At 45.2% G+C, this 23,916-nt stretch overlaps 1 protein-coding gene across 2 annotated transcripts in view; it reads right to left on the bottom strand.

Moving 5' to 3' along the window:
• Nucleotides 1–23,916, bottom strand: part of LOC121293228 (differentially expressed in FDCP 6 homolog) — a 164,806-nt gene that overhangs the window by 59,065 nt on the left and 81,825 nt on the right. For both annotated transcript variants that reach the window (XM_041216078.1, XM_041216080.1), the window contains 2 exons: nt 3,223–3,369; nt 2,628–2,736 (listed from right to left, as the gene is read on the bottom strand). In XM_041216078.1, the coding sequence (XP_041072012.1) occupies nt 2,628–2,736; nt 3,223–3,369 (256 nt within the window). The remainder of the gene's footprint in view (nt 1–2,627; nt 2,737–3,222; nt 3,370–23,916) is intronic.

The following is a 23,916-nucleotide window of genomic DNA, read 5'->3' as shown; positions in this document are numbered from 1 at the left end:
CGCTCCCCCCCGGACACGTTCACTCTCCCCCCTGGACAGCTGCACACTCCCCCCCGGACACGTTCGCGCTGCCCCCCTACAGCTTCACACTCCCCCCCCCGAACACCTTCGCACTCCCCCCCACCGCCGAACAGCTTCGCACTCCACCCGCACACCTTCGCACTCCCCCCCCGAACACCTTCGCACTCCACCCCCGAATACCTTCGCACTCCACCCCCGAACACCTTCGCACTCCACCCCCGAACACCTTCGCACTCCACCCCCGAACACCTTCGCACTCCCCCCCCGAACACCTTCGCACTCCCCCCCCGAACACCTTCGCACTCCACCCGCAGACCTTCGCGCTCCCCCCGCACACGTTCACACTCCCCCCGCACACCTTAGCGCTCCCCCCGCACACCTCCCCCCGCACACCTCCCCCCGCACACCTTCGCACTCCCCCCGCACACGTTCACACTCCCCCCGGACACGTTCACACTCCCCCCGGACACGTTCATGCTCTGTTCAGACTCCCCCTGGACACGTTCGCACTCCCCCCGGACAGCTTCGCGCTCCCCCCGCACACCTTCGCGCTCCCCCCGCACACCTTCGCGCTCCCCCCGCACACCGTCGCGCTCCCCCCGCACACCGTCGCGCTCCCCCCGCACACCGTCGCGCTCCCCCCGCACACCTCCCCCCGCACACCTTCGCACTCCCCCCGGACAGCTTCACACTCCCCCCGCACACTTTTGCGCTCTCCCCGCAGACTTTCACGCTCTCCCCGCACACTTTCGCACTCCCCCCGCACATCTTCGCACTCTCTCCACACACCTTCGCACTCCCCCCCCCGCACACCGTCGCACTCCCCACCGACACCTTTGCACTTCACCCCCCACACCTACCCCCGCACACTTTCGTGCTCCCCAACACCTTCGCGCTCCCCCCGCACACCTCCCCCCGCACACCTTCGCGCTCCCCCTGCACACGTTCACGCTCCCCCCGGACACGTTCATGCTCTGTTCAGACTCCCCCTGGACACGTTCGCACTCCCCCCGGACAGCTTCACACTCCCCCCGCACATCTTCGCACTCCCCCCGTACACCGTCGCACTCCCCCTGCAATCGTTCACACTCCTCCCCCGACAGCTTCACACTCCCCCCGCAATCGTTCACAGTCCCCCCCGACAGCTTCACGCTCCCCCCCGGACACGTTCACGCTCCCCCCCCCGGACACGTTCACGCCCCCCCCTACAGCTTCACTCTCCCCCCCCGAGCACCTTCGCAATCCACCCGCACACCTTCGCACTCCCCCAACCGAACACCTTCGCACTCCCCACCCGAACACCTTCGCACTACCTCCCCGAACACCTTCGCACTACCTCCCCGAACACCTTCGCACTCCCCCACCGAACACCTTCGCACTCCCCCACCGAACACCTTCGCACTCCCCCCCCGCCCACCTTCGCACTCCCCCCCCGAACACCTTCGCACTCCCCCCCCCGAACACCTTCGCACTCCCCCCAGACACGTTCATGCTCTGTTCACGCTCCCCCCCGCAGACATTCACACTCCCCCCGCAGGCATTCACACTCCCCCCGCAGGCATTCACACTCCCCCCGCACGCATTCACACTCCCCCCCGCACGCATTCACACTCCCCCCCGCACGCATTCACACTCCCCCCCGCACACGTTCACACTCCCCCCCGCACACGTTCACACTCCCCCCCGCACACGTTCACACTCCCCCCCGCACACGTTCACACTCCCCCCCGCACACGTTCACACTCCCCCCCGCACACGTTCACACTCCCCCCGCACACGTTCACACTCCCCCCGCACACGTTCACACTCCCCCCCGGACACGTTCACACTCCCCCCGGACACGTTCACACTCCCCCCGGACACGTTCACACTCCCCCCGGACACGTTCACACTCCCTGTGGACACGTTCACACTCAGTTCACACTCCACCCCCCCCCCCCCGGACACTTCCACACTCTTCACATGTACAAGCTGCAAGTGTTGTAAACGTGCGCCTCTTTTCTCCAACCCCCTCCCCTCACCACAACCCTATCCATGTCCCTTTGTTCTTTCAGGTCCAATGCCAACTAGTCAGGCCCTGGTCTGGGGGTGTGATGTCCAGGTGGAGCAGGACACTGAAGGCAAAAAAATAATGTCACTCTAGCAGAACCCCTGTAGTCAGAATCAAAGCTTCGAGCAGGTGCAACAGTCACTTCTTATTGGCTTCACCAACTTTAAACAATTTTGGCAAGAACCAAGCACACCCCCAAACTCAGTGTGAGGCAGCAGGGATTCATCAGTCACTAACCTGAGAGTGGTTGATGATTGCTTTAAACAGAATGATAGTTTCGTGGTTCCCATTATTGAGACTAGCTTTATATTCCAGATTTATTCATTGAATTTAAATTCCACCAGCTACTTTGGTGGGATTTGAGCCTGTGTCCCCAGAGCATTAACCTGGGCCTCTGGATTACTAGCCCAGTGACATTAGCACTGTGACACCATATCGCCCCCTGCTGAGAGTTGGAATTGGGAGTCCAGGTGGCAGACTGTGGGTTAGACACCTTTTTGGAGCCATAGCACCGAAATGATAGGTGCATGAGAGACAAATTTGGCTGCTCACTTACTGTCTATCCATTCCTGTCGGCGTTTTGTGTCAGACGCACTCAACTCGTACGTACGGTTTGCAGTTTTTATACAGAACAAACATCGCTTTCCTTCCTTATCGGGGAGGACCTGCAGGAGGAAAATCACAGCACAGAGTAAGGAACTGATTCAGGAGCGTGGGACAGCTGAGTGCAGAGAGGAAAGATCAGAGCGCAGTCAGCAGACTGAAAAGAGCAGTAACTGAGACTAGCAGAACATTGATCAGAGAACAGCTATGGTTCCAGACTGACAGACCTGCCCCCATTAGTACTGTACCCCAGTGTTATATAGAGACAGACCTGTCCCCACCAGTACTGTATCCTAGTGTTATACAGTGACAGATCTGTCCCCATTAGTACTGTACCCCAGTGTTATACAGTGACAGACCTGTCCCCACCAGTACTGTACCCAGTGTTATACAGTGACAGATCTGTCCCCATTAGTACTGTACTCCAGTGTTATATAGAGACAGACCTGTCCCGACCAGTACTGTACCCCAGTGTTATATAGAGACAGACCAGTCCCTCATACTCTCCCCCAGTGTCTGACATGTTGGTCTATCCCCACGGCTTTTACCTCAACTGTGCTGTCCATATCGAGATGGATTTCCCCCTTCTTCTCCTTGAGGTTCTCGTTGACATAATAGTGAATGTGGGAGGCCTTCAGGACAAACCAGCGCTCATTCCAGTTTCGCCGAACTTGACCTTTCTTCCACATGTAGCCCTGTAGGAAAACACCAACAGGAAGCAAAAGTGAGGTCAAACAATTAAGGGGGCAGGAAAGCTTTGTGGGACATTGCCCAGCTGGTAGATTCCTGGAAGAACCTGGGTAATGTTGGCAGACCCACCTGTAATGCACAAAGGAGGTGGGGAGTATTTCACAGCACCTGCTCGTCAAGTAGACCAGACTATTTTTTGCTCTGGAATCTCTGGCCTGTTCCACCTCATCCTCCACTGACTGTCCAATGCTGTAAACTGCACCAATCCCAGTCACAGTGCCGCCCTCCCAAGAAGCCTGACTTGCAAGATTTTTCACTGGGTCAGCTGACTAAGGCCCTAGGTAAGATGGTTATTGTGGTGGAGTGGGATCTAATCAGAAGGGACAAGGTCAAACAAAGGGGAACATAAACTTTAATGGAGAGTCAGTGGTGTAGTGGCAATGTCAATGGACGTTAATGTCAATGAATCCAGAGGCCCAGGCTAATCCCACCATGGCAGCTGGTGGATTTTAAGTTCAATTGATGAACCTGGAATATAAAGGTAGTCTCGGTAACGGTGACCATGAAACTATCAGCGATTGTTGTGAAAACCCATCTGGCTCACTAATGTCCTTTAGGGAAGGAAATCTGCCCTCCTTTCCCAGTCTGGCCGACATGTGACTCCAGACCCACAGCAATGTGGCTGACTCTTAATTGCTCTCTCAAATGGCCTACAAGCTATGCAGTTCAAGGGCAATTAGGGATGGGTAACAAATGCCTTGGCATCAACGCCCACGTCCCATGAAAGAATAAAGAATAAAGAACACCTTCTCAAACACAACTCTCAGACAACAGAGCACTGGTCAACTCCCAACGTTCGAAGTCTCAACAGGTTACCAGATTACCGAGGTGTCCACAGTCAAACTATATGGCAGAGACCAATATCAAAACTGCAAAGACAGATGAACAGCCCTGGTCTGACAAGCAGTGCAGGAGAACATGCCAGGAGCAACACCAGACAGACCTAAACATTCGCTGAAACCTGGTGAAGCTACAGCACAAGGTCACATTGCTGTGTGCAACAATCCCACAGCCAACAGATCAGACCAAAGCTCTGCAATGCTGGCACAGCCAGTCGTGAGTCGTGATGGACAATTAAACAGGGAGACGAGGGACATTAAACATCCACATCCTCTATGATGGCAGAGCCTAGCAGTCAAGTCTGAGCATTCACAATCATCTTCAGCCAGAGGTATCGAGTGGATGATCCATCTCAGCTTTCCCCCAGCCTCACAGGTGTCAGTCTTCAGCCAATTCGATTTACTCCATGTGATTAAGAAACAACCGAAGACACTGGATAGTGCAAAGGCTATGGGCCCCAACAATAGCCCAGCCAGAGTGTTGAAAACTTGTGCTCTGGAACTAGCTACACCCCTAGCCAAGCTGTTCCAGTATAGCTACTCCAAACTGACCCTCTTAATCACATTTTTATTTAATGTTTGTAAGTTTCCTTTAAATTTGGTCTTTGTTTTTGCAGTTTCCCTTTAAGGAGCTGCCTTTTAATTTGTCCCCAATTTTGTTAATTTAGTTTATTTGGTTGACTCAAAAAGAGTTTACAGCTACAACAAAGGCAGATATCCACCTGACAATGTTGAAAATTGCCCAGGTATGTCCTGTCCACAAAAAGCAGGACACATGCATTCCAACAATTACTATATCATCAGCCTACTCTTGATCATCGGCAAAGTGATAGAGCATGTCATGGGCAGTGCTATCAAACAGCACTTATCTGCTCACTGAAGCTCAGTTTGGGTTCTGCTAGGACTACTCACTGCAGACCTCATTGAGATTGAGTCCAAATATCAAGGAAAGAGTTGAATGGCTGGGGCTTGATGAGAGTGACTGCCCTTGACATCAAGGCAGCATCTGTCCGAGTGTGGCATCAGGGAGCCTTAACAAAACTAAGGTCAATAGGAAACAGGGAGAAAACTCTCCACTGGTTGGAGGGAGTCATACCTAGCACAAAGGAAGATGGTTGTAGTTGTTGGAGACTAACCTCTCAACCAAGAATATTGCTGCAGGAGTTCCTCAGGAGAGGGTCCTAGGTGCAACCATCTTCAGCTGCTTCATCAATGACCTTCCATCAGAAGTGGGGATGTTTACTGATGATTGCACAATGTTCATTAATTCAGGTACTGAAGCAGTCTGTATACATACTCAGCAAGATCTGGGCAACATTCTGGCTCAGGCTGACAAGTGGCAAGTAATATTTGCACCAAACAATTACCAGACAATAACCATTTCCAACAAGAGAGAATATAACTATCTCCTCTTGACATTCAATGGCATTAACCTCATTGTCAACATCCTGGGGGTTACCATTTACCAGAAACTGAACTGGACCAGCCATATAAATACTGTGACTACAAGAGCAGGTCAGAGGCTAGGAATCATGCAGCAAGTAACTCACCTCCTGACTCCCCAAAGCTTGTCCACCAGATACAAGGCACAACTCAGGAGTGTGAAGGAATATTCTCCACACTCAAAAAGCTTGACAGCATCCAGGACAAAGCAGCTCGCTTGATTGGCTCCCCATCCACAAACATTCACTCACCCCACCACCAATGCACAATAGCAGCAGTGTGTACCATCTACAAGATGCACTGCAGCAACTCACCAAGGCTCCTTCGACAGCACCTTACAAACCCATGACCATCTAGAAGGACAAGGGTAGCAGACACATGGGAACACCACCACCTGGAAGTACCCCTTCCCCTTTCCCATCCTGACTTGGAAATATATCTCCGTTCCTTCACTGTCGCTGGGTCAAAATCCTGGAACTCCCTCCCTAACAGCACTGTGGGTGTACCTACACCACATGAACTGCAGCAGTTCAAGATCATCCCGACGAGCATCAGGCATGGGCAATAAATGCTGGACACACCTCAAGAATGAATTTTTAAAAATACGAAGGATAGCTCTTTTTACCTGTCCCACCCACCACCACCCCCGCATCCCCACCCTGGTCCCCACTCCTCATGCCCTCCATTTCCCATCCAGTGTTACAGAGGGCCCAGGAAACGCAGAGGTTGCCAGTCCCATCATGAACATTTATTGTGAATATTCACTAGCTGACAGAAATGTGGATGGACACAGGCGATTTGGTGAAATGGCTTGTCCCCCAAGGCCAGTCTCAACATGCTGCAGAAACTGAACTTCAGAGTGCTCATTGCACAGAGACTGTTACAGTCCCGAATGCTCATTACACAGAATCTGTCACAGTCCAGAATGCTCACTACATGGAATCTGTCACAGTCCAGAAAGCTCACTGCACAAAATCTGTTACAGTCCAGAATCCTCATTGCACAAAATCTGTCACAGTCCAGAATGCTCATTGCACAGAGTGTATTACATTCCAGAATGCTCATTACACAGAATCTGTCAAAGTCCAGAATGTTAATTACACAGAATCTGTCACAGTCCAGAATGGTCACGACATACAGTCTGTCATAGTCCAGAAAGCTCATTGCACAAAAACTGTTACAGTCCAGAATGCTCATTACATGGAATCTGTTACAGTCCAGAACGGTCATTACAGGGAATCTATCACAGTCCAGAATGCTCATTACACAGAATCTGTAACAGTCAAGAATGCTCATTGCACAAAATCTGTTACAGTCCAGAATGGTCATTACATGGAATCTGTTACAGTCCAGAACGCTCATTACACGGAATCTGTCACAGTCCAGAATGCTCATTGCAGAGTGTATTACAGTCCAGAATGCACATTACATGGAATCTGTCACAGTCCAGAATGCTCATTACACAGAGTCTGTCACGGTCCAGCATGCTCATTACACGGAATCTGTCACAGTCCAGAATGCTCATTACACAGAATCTCTCACAGTCCAGAATGCTCATTACACGGAATCTGTCACAGTCCAGAATGCTCATTACATGGAATCTGTCAGTCCAGAATGCTCATTACATGGAATCTGTCACAGCCCAGAGTGCTCATTACACAGAGTGTATTACAGTCCAGAATGACAGATTCTGTGTAATAAGCATTCTGGACTGTAACAGATTCTATGTATTGAGCATTCTGGACTGTGAAAGATTCCATGTAATGGGCATTCTGGACATTGCTCATTACACAGAATGTGTCAATGTCCAGAATGCTCATTACATGGAATCTGTCACAGTCCAGAATGCTCATTACACACAGTCTGTTACAGTCCAGAATGCTCATTACAAAGAATCTGTCCAAGCCAAGAATGCTCATTACACAGTATCTGTCACAGTCCAAAATGCTCATTGCACAAAATCTGTTACAGCCCCGAATGCTCATTACATGGAATCTGTCACAGCAGAATGCTCATTACACAGGATCTGTCACAGATCAGAATGCTCATTGCACAGAGTGTGTTACAGTCCAGAATGCTCATTACATGGAATTTGTCACAGTCCAGAAAGCTCATTACATGGAATCTGTCACAGTCCAGAATGCTGATTACACACAGTCTGTCACGGTCCAGCATGCTCATTACACGGAATCTGTCACAGTCCAGAATGCTCATTGCACAGAATCTCTCACAGTCCAGAATGCTCATTACACGGAATCTGTCACAGTCCAGAATGCTCATTACATGGAATCTGTCAGTCCAGAATGCTCATTACATGGAATCTGACACAGCCCAGAGTGCTCATTGCACAGAGTGTATTACAGTCCACAATGACAGATTCTGTGTAATAAGCATTCTGGACTGTAACAGATTCTATGTATTGAGCATTCTGGACTGTGAAAGATTCCATGTAATGAGCATTCTGGACATTGCTCATTACACAGAATGTGTCAATGTCCAGAATGCTCATTACATGGAATCTGTCACAGTCCAGAATGCTCATTACACACAGTCTGTTACAGTCCAAAATGCTCATTACACAGGATCTGTCACAGATCAGAATGCTCATTGCACAGAGTGTGTTACAGTCCAGAATGCTCATTACATGGAATCTGTCACAGTCCAGAAAGCTCATTACATGGAATCTGTCACAGACCAGAATGCTCATTACACAGAGTCTGTCACGGTCCAGCATGCTCATTACACGGAATCTGTTACAGTCCAGAATACTCATTGCACAGAGTGCATTACAGTCCAGAGTGCTCATTACATGGAATCTGTCACAGTCCAAAATGGTCATTGCACAAAATCTGTTACAGTCCAGAATGCTCATTACACGGAATAGGTCACAGTCCAGAATGCTCATTACACAGAGACTGTCACAGCCAGAATGCTCATTACACGCAGTCTGTCACAGTCCGGAATGCTCGTTACAAAGAATCTGTCCAAGTCCAGAATGCTCATTACACAGAATCTATCACAGTCCAGAGTGCTCATTGCACAAAATCTGTCACAGTCTAGAATGCTCATTGCACAGAATCTGTCCAGAAGGATCATTACACAGAATCTGTCACAGTCCAGAAGGCTCATTACATGGAATCTGTCACAGTCCAGAATGCTCATTACATGGAATCTGTCACAGCAGAATGCTGATTACATGGAATCTGTCACAGTCCAAATTGGTCATTGCACAAAATCTGTTCTGGTTCAGAATGCTCATTACACGGAATCTGTCACAGTCAAGAATGCTCATTACACAGAGTGTATTACAGTCCAGAATGCTCATTACACGGAATCTGTCACAGTCCAGAAAGCTCATTACATGGAATCTGTCACACGCCAGAATGCTCATTACATAGAGTCTATCACAGTCTAGAATGCTCATTACATGGAATCTGTCATAGTCCAGAATGCTCATTACACAGAATCTGTCACAGTCCAGAATGCTCATTACACAGGATCTGTCACAGTCCAGAATGCTCATTGCACAGAGTGTATTACAGTCCACAATGCTCATTACGTGGAATCTGTTACAGGCCAGAATACTCATTGCACAGAGTGTATTACAGTCCAGAATGACAGATTCCATGTAATGAGCATTCTGGACTGTGACAGATTCCATGTAATGAGCATTCTGGACATTGCTCAGTACACAGAATGTGTCACAGTCCAGAATGCTCATTACACGGAATCTCTTACGGTCCAGAATGCTCATTGCACAAAGTGTGTTGCAGTCCTGAATGCTCATTGCACATGGTCTCTCACAGTCCCAAATGCTCATTACACAGAATCTGTCACAGTCCAGAATGATCATTACACAGAATCTGTCACAGTCCAGAATGCTCATTTCATGAAATCTGTCACACGCCTGAATGCTCATTACACGGAATATGTCACAGTCCAGAATGCTCATTACACAGAATCTGTCACAGTCCAGAATGCTCATTACACAGGATCTGTCACAGTCCAGAATGCTCATTGCACAGAGTGTATTACAGTCCACAATGCTCATTACGTGGAATCTGTTACAGGCCAGAATACTCATTGCACAGAGTGTATTACAGTCCAGAATGACAGATTCCATGTAATGAGCATTCTGGACTGTGACAGATTCCAGACAGAATCTCTTACGGTCCAGAATGGTCATTGCACAAATTGTGATACAGTCCTGAATGCTCATTGCACAGGGTCTCTCACAGTCCCAAATGCTCATTACACGGAATCTGTCACAGCCATAATGCTCATTACACACAGTCTGTAACAGTCCAGAAAGCTCATTACACAGAATCTGTCACAGTCCAGAATGGTCATTGCACAAAATCTGTTACAGCCCCGAATGCTCATTACATGGAATCTGTCACAGTCCAGAATGCTCATTACATGGAATCTGTCAGTCCAGAATGCTCATTACATGGAATCTGTCACAGCCCAGAGTGCTCATTGCACAGAGTGTATTACAGTCCAGAATGACAGATTCTGTGTAATAAGCATTCTGGACTGTAACAGATTCTATGTATTGAGCATTCTGGACTGTGAAAGATTCCATGTAATGAGCATTCTGGACATTGCTCATTACACAGAATGTGTCAATGTCCAGAATGCTCATTACATGGAATCTGTCACAGTCCAGAATGCTCATTACACACAGTCTGTTACATTCCAGAATGCTCATTACAAAGAATCTGTCCAAGCCAAGAATGCTCATTAAACGGTATCTATCACAGTCCAAAATGCTCATTGCACAAAATCTGTTACAGCCCCGAATGCTCATTACATGGAATCTGTCACAGCAGAATGCTCTTTACATGGAATCTGTCACAGTCCAAAAGGGTCATTGCACAAAAACTGTTACAGTCCAAAATGCTCATTACACAGGATCTGTCACAGATCAGAATGCTCATTGCACAGAGTGTGTTACAGTCCAGAATGCTCATTACATGGAATCTGTCACAGTCCAGAAAGCTCATTACATGGAATCTGTCACAGACCAGAATGCTCATTACACAGAATCTGTCACAGTCCAGAATGCTCATTTCATGAAATCTGTCACACGCCTGAATGCTCATTACACGGAATATGTCACAGTCCAGAATGCTCATTACACAGAATCTGTCACAATCCAGAATGCTCATTACACAGGATCTGTCACAGTCCAGAATGCTCATTGCACAGAGTGTATTACAGTCCACAATGCTCATTACGTGGAATCTGTTACAGGCCAGAATACTCATTGCACAGAGTGTATTACAGTCCAGAATGACAGATTCCATGTAATGAGCATTCTGGACTGTGACAGATTCCAGACAGAATCTCTTACGGTCCAGAATGGTCATTGCACAAATTGTGATACAGTCCTGAATGCTCATTGCACAGGGTCTCTCACAGTCCCAAATGCTCATTACACGGAATCTGTCACAGCCATAATGCTCATTACACACAGTCTGTAACAGTCCAGAAAGCTCATTACACAGAATCTGTCACAGTCCAGAATGGTCATTGCACAAAATCTGTTACAGCCCCGAATGCTCATTACATGGAATCTGTCACAGTCCAGAATGCTCATTACATGGAATCTGTCAGTCCAGAATGCTCATTACATGGAATCTGTCACAGCCCAGAGTGCTCATTGCACAGAGTGTATTACAGTCCAGAATGACAGATTCTGTGTAATAAGCATTCTGGACTGTAACAGATTCTATGTATTGAGCATTCTGGACTGTGAAAGATTCCATGTAATGAGCATTCTGGACATTGCTCATTACACAGAATGTGTCAATGTCCAGAATGCTCATTACATGGAATCTGTCACAGTCCAGAATGCTCATTACACACAGTCTGTTACATTCCAGAATGCTCATTACAAAGAATCTGTCCAAGCCAAGAATGCTCATTAAACGGTATCTATCACAGTCCAAAATGCTCATTGCACAAAATCTGTTACAGCCCCGAATGCTCATTACATGGAATCTGTCACAGCAGAATGCTCTTTACATGGAATCTGTCACAGTCCAAAAGGGTCATTGCACAAAAACTGTTACAGTCCAAAATGCTCATTACACAGGATCTGTCACAGATCAGAATGCTCATTGCACAGAGTGTGTTACAGTCCAGAATGCTCATTACATGGAATCTGTCACAGTCCAGAAAGCTCATTACATGGAATCTGTCACAGACCAGAATGCTCATTACACAGAGTCTGTCACTGTCCAGCATGCTCATTACATGGAATCTGTTACAGTCCAGAATACTCATTGCACAGAGTGCATTACAGTCCAGAGTGCTCATTACATGGAATCTGTCACAGTCCAAAATGGTCATTGCACAAAATCTGTTACAGTCCAGAATGCTCATTACACGGAATAGGTCAAAGTCCAGAATGCTCATTACACAGAGAAAGTCACAGCCAGAATGCTCATTACACGCAGTCTGTCACAGTCCAGAATGCTCGTTACAAAGAATCTGTCCAAGTCCAGAATGCTCATTACACAAAATCTATCACAGTCCAGAGTGCTCATTGCACAAAATCTATCACAGTCTAGAATGCTCATTGCACAAAGTGTATTACAGTCCAGAATGCTCATTGCACAGAATCTGTCCAGAATGATCATTACACAGAATCTGTCACAGTCCAGAAGGCTCATTACATGGAATCAGTCACAGTCCAGAATGCTCATTACATGGAATCTGTCACAGCAGAATGCTGATTACATGGAATCTGTCACAGTCCAAATTGGTCATTGCACAAAATCAGTTATGGTTCAGAATGCTCATTACACGGAATCTGTCACAGTCCAGAATGCTCATTACACAGAGTGTATTACAGTCCAGAATGCTCATTACACGGAATCTGTCACAGTCCAGAAAGCTCATTACATGGAATCTGTCACACGCCAGAATGCTCATTACATAGAGTCTATCACAGTCTAGAATGCTCATTACATGGAATCTGTCATAGACCAGAATGCTCATCATGCAGAATCTGTCACAGTCCAGAATGCTCATTACACAGGATCTGTCACAGTCCAGAATGCTCATTGCACGGAGTGTATTACAGTCCACAATGCTCATTACGTGGAATCTGTTACAGGCCAGAATACTCATTGCACAGAGTGTATTACAGTCCAGAATGACAGATTCCATGTAATGAGCATTCTGGACTGTGACAGATTCCATGTAATGAGCATTCTGGACAGTGCTCAGTACACAGAATGTGTCGCAGTCCAGAATGCTCATTACACGGAATCTCTTACGGTCCAGAATGCTCATTGCACAAAGTGTGTTGCAGTCCTGAATGCTCATTGCACATGGTCTCTCACAGTCCCAAATGATCATTACACAGAATCTGTCACAGTCCAGAATGATCATTACACAGAATCTGTCACAGTCCAGAATGCTCATTACACAGAATCTCTTACGGTCCAGAATGGTCATTGCACAAATTGTGTTACAGTCCTGAATGCTCATTGCACAGGGTCTCTCACAGTCCCAAATGCTCATTACACGGAATCTGTCACAGCCATAATGCTCATTACACACAGTCTGTTACAGTCCATAATGCTCATCACACAGAATCTGACACAGTCCAGAATGGTCATTGCACAAAATCTGTTACAGCCCCGAATGCTCATTACATGGAATCTGTCACAGTCTAGAATGCTCATTACACAGAATCAGTCAGTCCAGAATGCTCATTGCATGGAATCTGTCACAGTCCAGAATGCTCATTACATGGAATCTGTCACAGTCCAGAATGCTCATTACATGGAATCTGTCACAGTCCAAAATGGTCATTGCACAGAGTGTATTACAGTCCAGAATGCTCATTACACAGAATCTGTCACAGTCCAGAATGCTCATTACAAGGAATCTGTCACAGTCCAGAATGCTCATTACATGGAATCTGTCACAGTCCAGAATGCTCATTACATGGAATCTGTCACAGACCAAAATGGTCATTGCACAGAGTGTATTACAGTCCAGAATGCTCATTACACAGAATCTGTCAGTCCAGAATGCTCATTATATTGAATCTATCACATTCCAGAATGCACATTACATGGAATCTGTCCCAGCAGAATGCTCATTACATGGAATCTGTCGCAGTCCAAAATGGTCATTGCACAAAATCTGTTACAGTCCAAAATGCTCATTACACGGAATCTGTCACAGTCCAGAATGCTCATTGCACAGAGTGTATTACAGTCCAGAATGCTCATTACACGGAATATGTCACAGTCCAGAATGCTCATTACACAGAATCTGTCACAGCCAGAATGCTCATTACACAGAATCTCTTACGGTCCAGAATGGTCATTGCACAAATTGTGTTACAGTCCTGAATGCTCATTGCACAGGGTCTCTCACAATCCCAAATGCTCATTACACAGAATCTGTCAGAGCCATAATGCTCATTACACACTGTCTGTTACAGTCCAGAATGCTCATTACAAAGAATCTGTCCTAATCCAGAATGCTCATTACACAGAATCTGTCACAGTCCAAAATGCTCATTGCACAAAATCTGTTACAGCCCCGAATGCTCATTACATGGAATCTGTCACAGTCTAGAATGTTCATTGCACAGAGTGTATAACAGTCCAGAATGCTCATTACACAGAATCTGTCACAGTCCAGAATGCACATTACATAGAATCTGTCACAGTCCAGAATGCTCATTACACAGAAGCTCTCACAGCCAGAATGCTCATTACACAGAATCTGTCACAACCATAATGCTCATTACACACAGTCTGTTACAGTCCAGAATGCTCATTACAAAGAATCTGTCACAGTCCAGAATGGTCATTGCACAAAATCTGTTACAACCTCGAATGCTCATTACATGGAATCTGTCACAGTCTAGAATGCTCATTACATGGAATCTGTCACAGTCCAGAATGCTCATTACACGGAATCTGTCACAGTCCAAAATGGTCATTGCACAGAGTGTATTACAGTCCAGAATGCTCATTACACAGAATCTGTCAGTCCAGAATGCTCATTACACAGAATCTGTCAGTGCAGAATGCTCATTACACAGAATCTGTCAGTGCAGAATGCTCATTACATTGAATCTGTCACAGTCCAGAATGCTCATTACATGGAACCTGTCACAGCTGAATGCTCATTACATGGAATCTGTCACAGTCCAGAATGCTCATTACACAGAATCTGTCACAGTCCAGAATGTTCATTGCACAGAGTGTATTGCAGTCCAGAATGCTGATTACACGGAATCTGTCACAGTCCAGAATGCTCATTACACGAAATCTCGTACGTTCCAGAATGCTCATTGCACAAAGTGTGTTGCAGTCCTGAATGCCCATTGCACATGGTCTCTCACAGTCCCAAAAGCTCATTACACAGAATCTGTCACAGTCCAGAATGATCATTACACAGAATCTGTCACAGTCCAGAATGCTCATTACATGGAATCTGTCACAGCAGAATGCTGATTACATGGAATCGGTCACAGTCCAAATTGGTCATGGCACAAAATCTGTTATGGATCAGAATGCTCATTACACGGAATCTGTCACAGTCCAGAATGCTCATTGCACAGAGTGTATTACAGTCCAGAATGCTCATTACATGGAATCTGTCACAGTCCAGAATGCTCATTACATGGAATCTGTCACAGTCCAGAATGCTCATTACATGGAATCTGTCACAGTCCAAAATGGTATTGCACAGAGTGTATTACAGTCCAGAATGCTCATAACACAGAATCTGTCAGTCCAGAATGCTCATTAGATGGAATCTGTCACAGTCCAGAATGCTCATTACATGGAACCTGTCACAGCAGAATGCTGATTACATGGAATCTGTCACAGTCCAAATTGGTCATTGCACAAAATCTGTTATGGTTCAGAATGCTCATTACACGGAAACTGTCACAGTCCAGAATGCTCATTGCACAGAGAGTATGACAGACCAGAATGCTCATTACACGGAATCTGTCACAGTCCAGAAAGCTCATTACATGGAATCTGTCACAGTCTAGAATGCTCATTACATGGAATCTGTCACAGTCCAGAAAGCTCATTACACAGAATCCGTCACAGCCAGAATGCTCATTACACAAAAGCTGTTACAGTCCAGAATGCTCATTACACAGAATCTCTTAGGGTCCAGAATGCTCATTGCACAGACTGTATTACAGTTCAGAATGCTCATTATACAGAATCTGTCACAGGCCAGAATGATCATTAGACAGAATCTGTCACAGTCCAGAATGCTCATTACATGGAATCTGTCACAGTCCAGAATGCTCATTACATGGAATCTGTCACAGTCCAAAATGGTCATTGCACAGAGTGTATTACAGTCCAGAATGCTCATTACAGAGAATCTGTCAGTCCAGAATGCTCATTATATTGAATCTGTCACAGTCCAGAATGCTCATTACATGGAACCTGTCACAGCAGAATGCTCATTACATGGAATCTGTCACAGTCCAAAATGGTCATTGCACAAAATCTGTTACAGTCCAGAATGCTCATTGCACAGAGTGTATTACAGTCCAGAATGCTCATTACATGGAATCTGTTACAGTCCAGAATGCTCATTAAACGGAATCTGTCACAGTCCAGAATGCTCATTACACGGAATCTCGTACGTTCCAGAATGCTCATTGCACAAAGTGTGTTGCAGTCCTGAATACTCATTGCACATGGTCTCTCACAGTCCCAAAAGCTCATTACACAGAATCTGTCACAGTCCAGAATGATCATTATACAGAATCTGTCACAGTCCAGAATGGTCATTACATGGAATCTGTCACAGCAGAATGCTGATTACATGGAATCTGTCACAGTCCAAATTGTTCATTGCACAAAATCTGTTATGGTTCCAGAATGCTCATTACACGGAATCTGTCACAGTCCAGAATGCTCATTGCACAGAGTGTATTACAGTCCAGAATGCTCATTACACAGAATCTGACACAGTCCAGAAAGCTCATTACATGGAATCTGTCACAATCCAGAATGCTCATTACATAGAGTCTATCACAGTCTAGAATGCTCATTACATGGAATCTGTCATAGTCCAGAATGCTCATTACACAGAATCTGTCACAGTCCAGAATGCTCATTACACAGGATCTGTCACAGTCCAGAATGCTCATTGCACAGAGTGTATTACAGTCCACAATGCTCATTACGTGGAATCTGTTACAGGCCAGAATACTCATTGCACAGAGTGTATTACAGTCCGAATGACAGATTCCATGTAATGAGCATTCTGGTCTGTGACAGATTCCATGTAATGAGCATTCTGGACATTGCTCAGTACACAGAATGTGTCGCAGTCCAAAATGCTCATTACACGGAATCTCTTACGGTCCAGAATGCTCATTGCACAAAGTGTGTTGCAGTCCTGAATGCTCATTGCACATGGTCTCTCACAGTCCCAAATGCTTATTACAGAGAATCTGTCACACTCCAGAATGATCATTACACAGAATCTGTCACAGTCCAGAATGCTCATTTCATGAAATCTGTCACACGCCAGAATGCTCATTACACAGAATCTGTCACATCCAGAATGCTCATTACACAGAATCTCTTACGGTCCAGAATGGTCATTGCACAAATTGTGTTACAGTCCTGAATGCTCATTGCACAAGGTCTCTCACAGACCTAAATGCTCATTACACAGAACCTGTCACAGCAAGAATGCTCATTACACACTGTCTGTTACAGTCCAGAATGCTCATTACAAAGAATCTGTCCTAATCGAGAATGCTCATTACACAGAAACTGTCTCAGTCCAAAATGCTCATTGCACAAAATCTGTTACAACCCCGAATGCTCATTACATGGAATCTGTCACAGTCTAGAATGTTCATTGCACAGAGTGTATAACAGTCCAGAATGCTCATTACACAGAATCTGTCACAGTCCAGAGAGGACATTACATAGAATCTGTCACAGCCAGAATGCTCATTACACAAAATCTGTTACAGTCCAGAATGCTCAATGCACAGAGTGTATTACAGTCCAGAATGCTCATTACACAGAATCTGTCACAGCCAGAATGCTCATTACACAGAATCTGTCACAGCCAGAATGCTCATTACACAAATTGTGTTACAGTCCTGAATGCTCATTGCACAAGGTCTCTCACAGTCCCAAATGCTCATTACACGGAATCTGTCACAGTCCAGAATGCTCATTGCACAGAGTGTATTACAGTCCAGCATGCTCATTACACAGAATCTGTCACAGTCCAGAATGCTCATTACATGGAATCTGTCATAGTCCAAAATGCTCATTACACAGGATCTGTCAAAGTCCAGAATGCTCATTACATAGAATCTGTCACAGTCCAGAATGCTCATTACATGGAATCTGTCACAGTCCAGAATGCTCATTACATGGAATCTGTCACAGTCCAAAATGGTCATTGCACAGAGTGTATTACAGTCCAGAATGCTCATTACACCGAATCTGTCAGTCTAGAATGCTCATTATATTGAATCTATCACAGTCCAGAATGGTCATTCCAAAGAGTGTATTACAGTCCAGAATTCTCATTACATTGAATCTGTCACAGTCCAGAATGCTCATTACATGGAACCTGTCACAGCAGAATGCTCATTACATGGATTCTGTCACAGTCCAAAATGGTCATTGCACAAAATCTGTTACAGTCCAGAATGCTCATTACACAGAATCTGTCACAGTCCAGAATGCTCATTGCACAGAGTGTATTACAGTCCAGAATGCTCATTACACGGAATCTGTTACAGTCCAGAATGCTCATTACACGGAATCTGTCACAGTCCAGAATGCTCATTACACGGAATCTCGTACGTTCCAGAATGCTCATTGCACAAAGTGTGTTGCAGTCCAGAATGCTCATTGCACATGTTCTCTCACAGTCCCAAAAGCTCATTACACAGAATCTGTCACAGTCCAGAATGATCATTACACAGAATCTGTCACAGTCCAGAATGCTCATTACATGGAATCTGTCACAGCAGAATGCTGATTACATGGAATCTGTCACAGTCCAAATTGGTCATTGCACAAAATCTGTTATGGTTCAGAATGCTCATTACACGGAATCTGTCACAGTCCAGAATGCTCATTGCACGGAGTGTATTACAGTCCAGAATGCACATTACACGGAATCTGTCACAGTCCAGAAAGCTCATTACATGGAATCTGTCACAATCCAGAATGTTCATTACATAGAGTCTATCACAGTCTAGAATGCTCATTACATGGAATCTGTCATAGTCCAGAATGCTCATTACACAGAATCTGTCACAGTCCAGAATGCTCATTACACAGGATCTGTCACAGTCCAGAATGCTCATTGCACGGAGTGTATTACAGTCCACAATGCTCATTACGTGGAATCTGTTACAGGCCAGAATACTCATTGCACAGAGTGTATTACAGTCCGAATGACAGATTCCATGTAATGAGCATTCTGGTCTGTGACAGATTCCATGTAATGAGCATTCTGGACATTGCTCAGTACACAGAATGTGTCGCAGTCCAAAATGCTCATTACACGGAATCTCTTACGGTCCAGAATGCTCATTGCACAAAGTGTGTTGCAGTCCTGAATGCTCATTACACAGGATCTGTCACAGTCCAGAATGCTCATTGCACAGAGTGTATTACAGTCCAGAATGTTCATTACGTGGAATCTGTTACAGGCCAGAATACTCATTGTACAGAGTGGATTACAGTCCAGAATGACAGATTCCATGTAATGAGCATTCTGGACTGTGACAGATTCCATGTAATGAGCATTCTGGACATTGCTCAGTAAACAGAAAGTGTCACAGTCCAGAATGCTCATTACACGAAATCTCTTACGGTCCAGAATGCTCATTGCACAAAGTGTGTTGCAGTCCTGAATGCTCATTGTTCACGGTCTCTCACAGTCCCAAATGCGCATTAAACAGAATCTGTCACAGTCCTGAATGCTCATTACACAGAATCTGTCACAGTCCAGAATGCTCATTATATTGAATCTATCACAGTCCAGAATGGTCATTCCAAAGAGTGTATTACAGTCCAAAATGCTCATTACATTGAATCTGTCACAGTCCAGAATGCTCATTACATGGAACCTGTCACAGCAGAATGCTCATTACATGGATTCTGTCACAGTCCAAAATGGTCATTGCACAAAATCTGTTACAGTCCAGAATGCTCATTACACAGAATCTGTCACAGTCCAGAATGCTCATTGCACAGAGTGTATTACAGTCCAGAATGCTCATTACACGGAATCTGTTACAGTCCAGAATGCTCATTACACGGAATCTGTCACAGTCCAGAATGCTCATTACACGGAATCTCGTACGTTCCAGAATGCTCATTGCACAAAGTGTGTTGCAGTCCTGAATGCTCATTGCACATGGTCTCTCACAGTCCCAAAAGCTCATTACACAGAATCTGTCACAGTCCAGAATGATCATTACACAGAATCTGTCACAGTCCAGAATGCTCATTACATGGAATCTGTCACAGCAGAATGCTCATTACATGGAATCTGTCACAGTCCAAATTGGTCATTGCACAAAATCTGTTACAGTCCAGAATGATCATTCCACGGAATCTGTCACAGTCCAGAATGCTCATTGCACAGAGTGTATTACAGTCCAGAATGCTCATTACACGGAATCTGTTACAGTCCAGAATGCTCATTACACGGAATCTGTCACAGTCCAGAATGCTCATTACACGGAATCTCGTACGTTCCAGAATGCTCATTGCACAAAGTGTGTTGCAGTCCTGAATGCTCATTGCACATGGTCTCTCACAGTCCCAAAAGCTCATTACACAGAATCTGTCACAGTCCAGAATGATCATTACACAGAATCTGTCACAGTCCAGAATGCTCATTACATGGAATCTGTCACAGCAGAATGCTGATTACATGGAATCTGTCACAGTCCAAATTGGTCATTGCACAAAATCTGTTACAGTCCAGAATGATCATTCCACGGAATCTGTCACAGTCCAGAATGCTCATTGCACAGAGTGTATTACAGTCCAGAATGCTCATTACACGGAATCTGTCACAGTCCAGAAAGCTCATTACATGGAATCTGTCACAATCCAGAATGCTCATTACATAGAGTCTATCACAGTCTAGAATGCTCATTACATGGAATCTGTCATAGTCCAGAATGCTCATTACACAGAATCTGTCACAGTCCAGAATGCTCATTACACAGGATCTGTCACAGTCCAGAATGCTCATTGCACAGAGTGTATTACAGTCCAGAATGCTCATTACATGGAATCTGCACAGTCCAGAATGCTCATTACATGGAATCTGTCACAGTCCAAAATGGTCATTGCACAGAGTGTATTACAGTCCAGAATGCTAAATACACAGAATCTGTCCGTCCAGAATGCTCATTATATTGAATTTGTCACAGTCCAAAATGGTCATTGCACAAAATGTATTACATTCCAGAATGCTCATTACACAGAATCTGTCAGTCTAGAATGCTCATTACATTGAATCTGTCACAGTCCAGAATGCTCATTACATGGAACCTGTCACAGCAGAATGCTCATTACATGGAATCTGTCACAGTCCAAAATGGTCATTGCACAAAATCAGTTGCAGTCCAGAATGCTCATTACACAGAATCTGTCACAGTCCAGAATGCTCATTGCACAGAGTGTATTACAGTCCAGAATGCTCATTACACGGAATCTGTTACAGTCCAGAATGCTCATTAAATGGAATCTGTCACAGTCCAGAATGCTCATTACACGGAATCTCGTACGTTCCAGAATGCTCATTGCACAAAGTGTGTTGCAGTCCTGAATGCTCATTGCACATGGTCTCTCACAGTCCCAAAAGCTCATTACACAGAATCTGTCACAGTCCAGAATGATCATTACACAGAATCTGTCACAGTCCAGAATGATCATTACATGGAATCTGTCACAGCAGAATGCTGATTACATGGAGTCTGTCACAGTCCAAATTGGTCATTGCACAAAATCTGTTATGGTTCAGAATGCTCATTACACAGAATCTGTCACAGTCCAGAATGTTGATTGCACAGAGTGTATTACAGTCCAGAATGCTCATTACACGGAATCTGTCACAGTCCAGAAAGCTCATTACATGGAATCTGTCACAATCCAGAATGCTCATTACATTGAGTCTATCACAGTCTAGAATGCTCATTACATGGAATCTGTCACAGTCCAGAATGCTCATTAGACAGAATCTGTCACAGTCCAGAATGCTCATTACACGGAATCTCGTACATTCCAGAATGCTCATTGCACAAAGTGTGTTGCAGTCCTGAATGCTCATTGCACATGGTCTCTCACAGTCCCAAAAGCTCATTACACAGAATCTGTCACAGTCCAGAATGATCATTACACAGAATCTGTCACAGTCCAGAATGCTCATTACATGGAATCTGTCACAGCAGAATGCTGATTACATGGAATCTGTCACAGTCCAACTTGGTCATTGCACAAAATCTGTTATGTTTCAGAATGCTCATTACACGGAATCTGTCACAGTCCAGAATGCTCATTTCATGAAATCTGTCACACGCCTGAATGCTCATTACACGGAATATGTCACAGTCCAGAATGCTCATTACACAGAATCTATCACAGCCAGAATGCTCATTACACAGAATCTCTTACGGTCCAGAATGGTCATTGCACAAACTGTGTTACAGTCCTGAATGCTCATTGCACAGGGTCTCTCACAGTCCAGAATGCTCATTACAAAGAATCTGTCCTAATCCAAAATGCTCATTACACGGAATCTGTCACAGTCCAAAGTGCTCATTGCACAAAATCTGTTACAGCCCCGAATGCTCATTACATGGAATCTGTCACAGTCTAGAATGTTCATTGCACAGAGTGTATAACAGTCCAGAATGGTCATTACACAGAATCTGTCACAGCCAGAATGCTCATTACACAGAATCTGTCACAGCCAGAATGCTCATTACACAGAATCTGTCACAGCCAGAATGCTCATTACACACAGACTGTTACAGTCCAGATAGCTCATTACATGGAATCTGTCCAAGTCCAGAATGCTCATTACACAGAATCTGTCACAGTCCAAAATGCTCATTGCACAAATTGTGTTACAGTCCTGAATGCTCATTGCACAGGGTCTCTCACAGTCCCAAATGCTCATTACACGGAATCTGTCACAGCCATAATGCTCATTACACAGAATTTGTCACAGTCCAGAACGGTCATTGCACAAAATCTGTTACAGCCTCGAATGCTCATTACATGGAATCTGTCACAGTCTAGAATGCTCATTACACAGAATCTGTCAGTCCAGAATGCTCATTGCACAGAGTGTATTACAGTCCAGAATGCTCATTACACGGAATCTCGTACGTTCCAGAATGCTCATTGCACAAAGTGTGTTGCAGTCCTGAATGCTCATTGCACATGGTCTCTCACAGTCCCAAAAGCTCATTACACAAAATCTGTCACAGTCCAGAATGCTCATTACATGGAATCTGTCACAGTCCAGAATGCTCATTACATGGAATCTGTCACAGTCCAAAATGGTCATTGCACAGTGTGTATTACAGTCCAGAATGCTCATTACACGGAATCTCGTACGTTCCAGAATGCTCATTGCACAGAATCTGTCACAGTCCAGAATGATCATTACATGGAATCTGTCACAGCAGAATGCTGATAAGATGGAGTCTGTCAAAGTCCAAATTGGTCATTGCACAAAATCTGTTATGGTTCAGAATGCTCATTACACGGAATCTGTCAAAGTCCAGAATGCTCATTGCACAGAGTGTATTACAGACCAGAATGCTCATTACACGGAATCTATCACAGTCCAGAGAGCTCATTACATGGCATCTGTCACAATCCAGAATGCTCATTACATTGAGTCTATCACAGTCTAGAATGCTCATTACATGGAATCTGTCAACGTCCAGAATGCTCATTACACAGAATCCGTCACAGTTCAGAATGCTCATTACACGGAATCTCGTACATTCCAGAATGCTCATTGCACAAAGTGTATTGCAGTGCTGAATGCTCATAGCACATGGTCTCTCACAGTCCCAAAAGCTCATTACACAGAATCTGTCACAGTCCAGAATGATCATTACACAGAATCTGTCACAGTCCAGAATGCTCATTACATGGAATCTGTAACAGC

This window comes from Carcharodon carcharias, chromosome 21 (assembly GCF_017639515.1).
Source record: "Carcharodon carcharias isolate sCarCar2 chromosome 21, sCarCar2.pri, whole genome shotgun sequence".
Taxonomy (NCBI): Eukaryota; Metazoa; Chordata; class Chondrichthyes; order Lamniformes; family Lamnidae; genus Carcharodon; species Carcharodon carcharias.
This window is presented reverse-complemented; position numbering and strand designations above follow the sequence as displayed.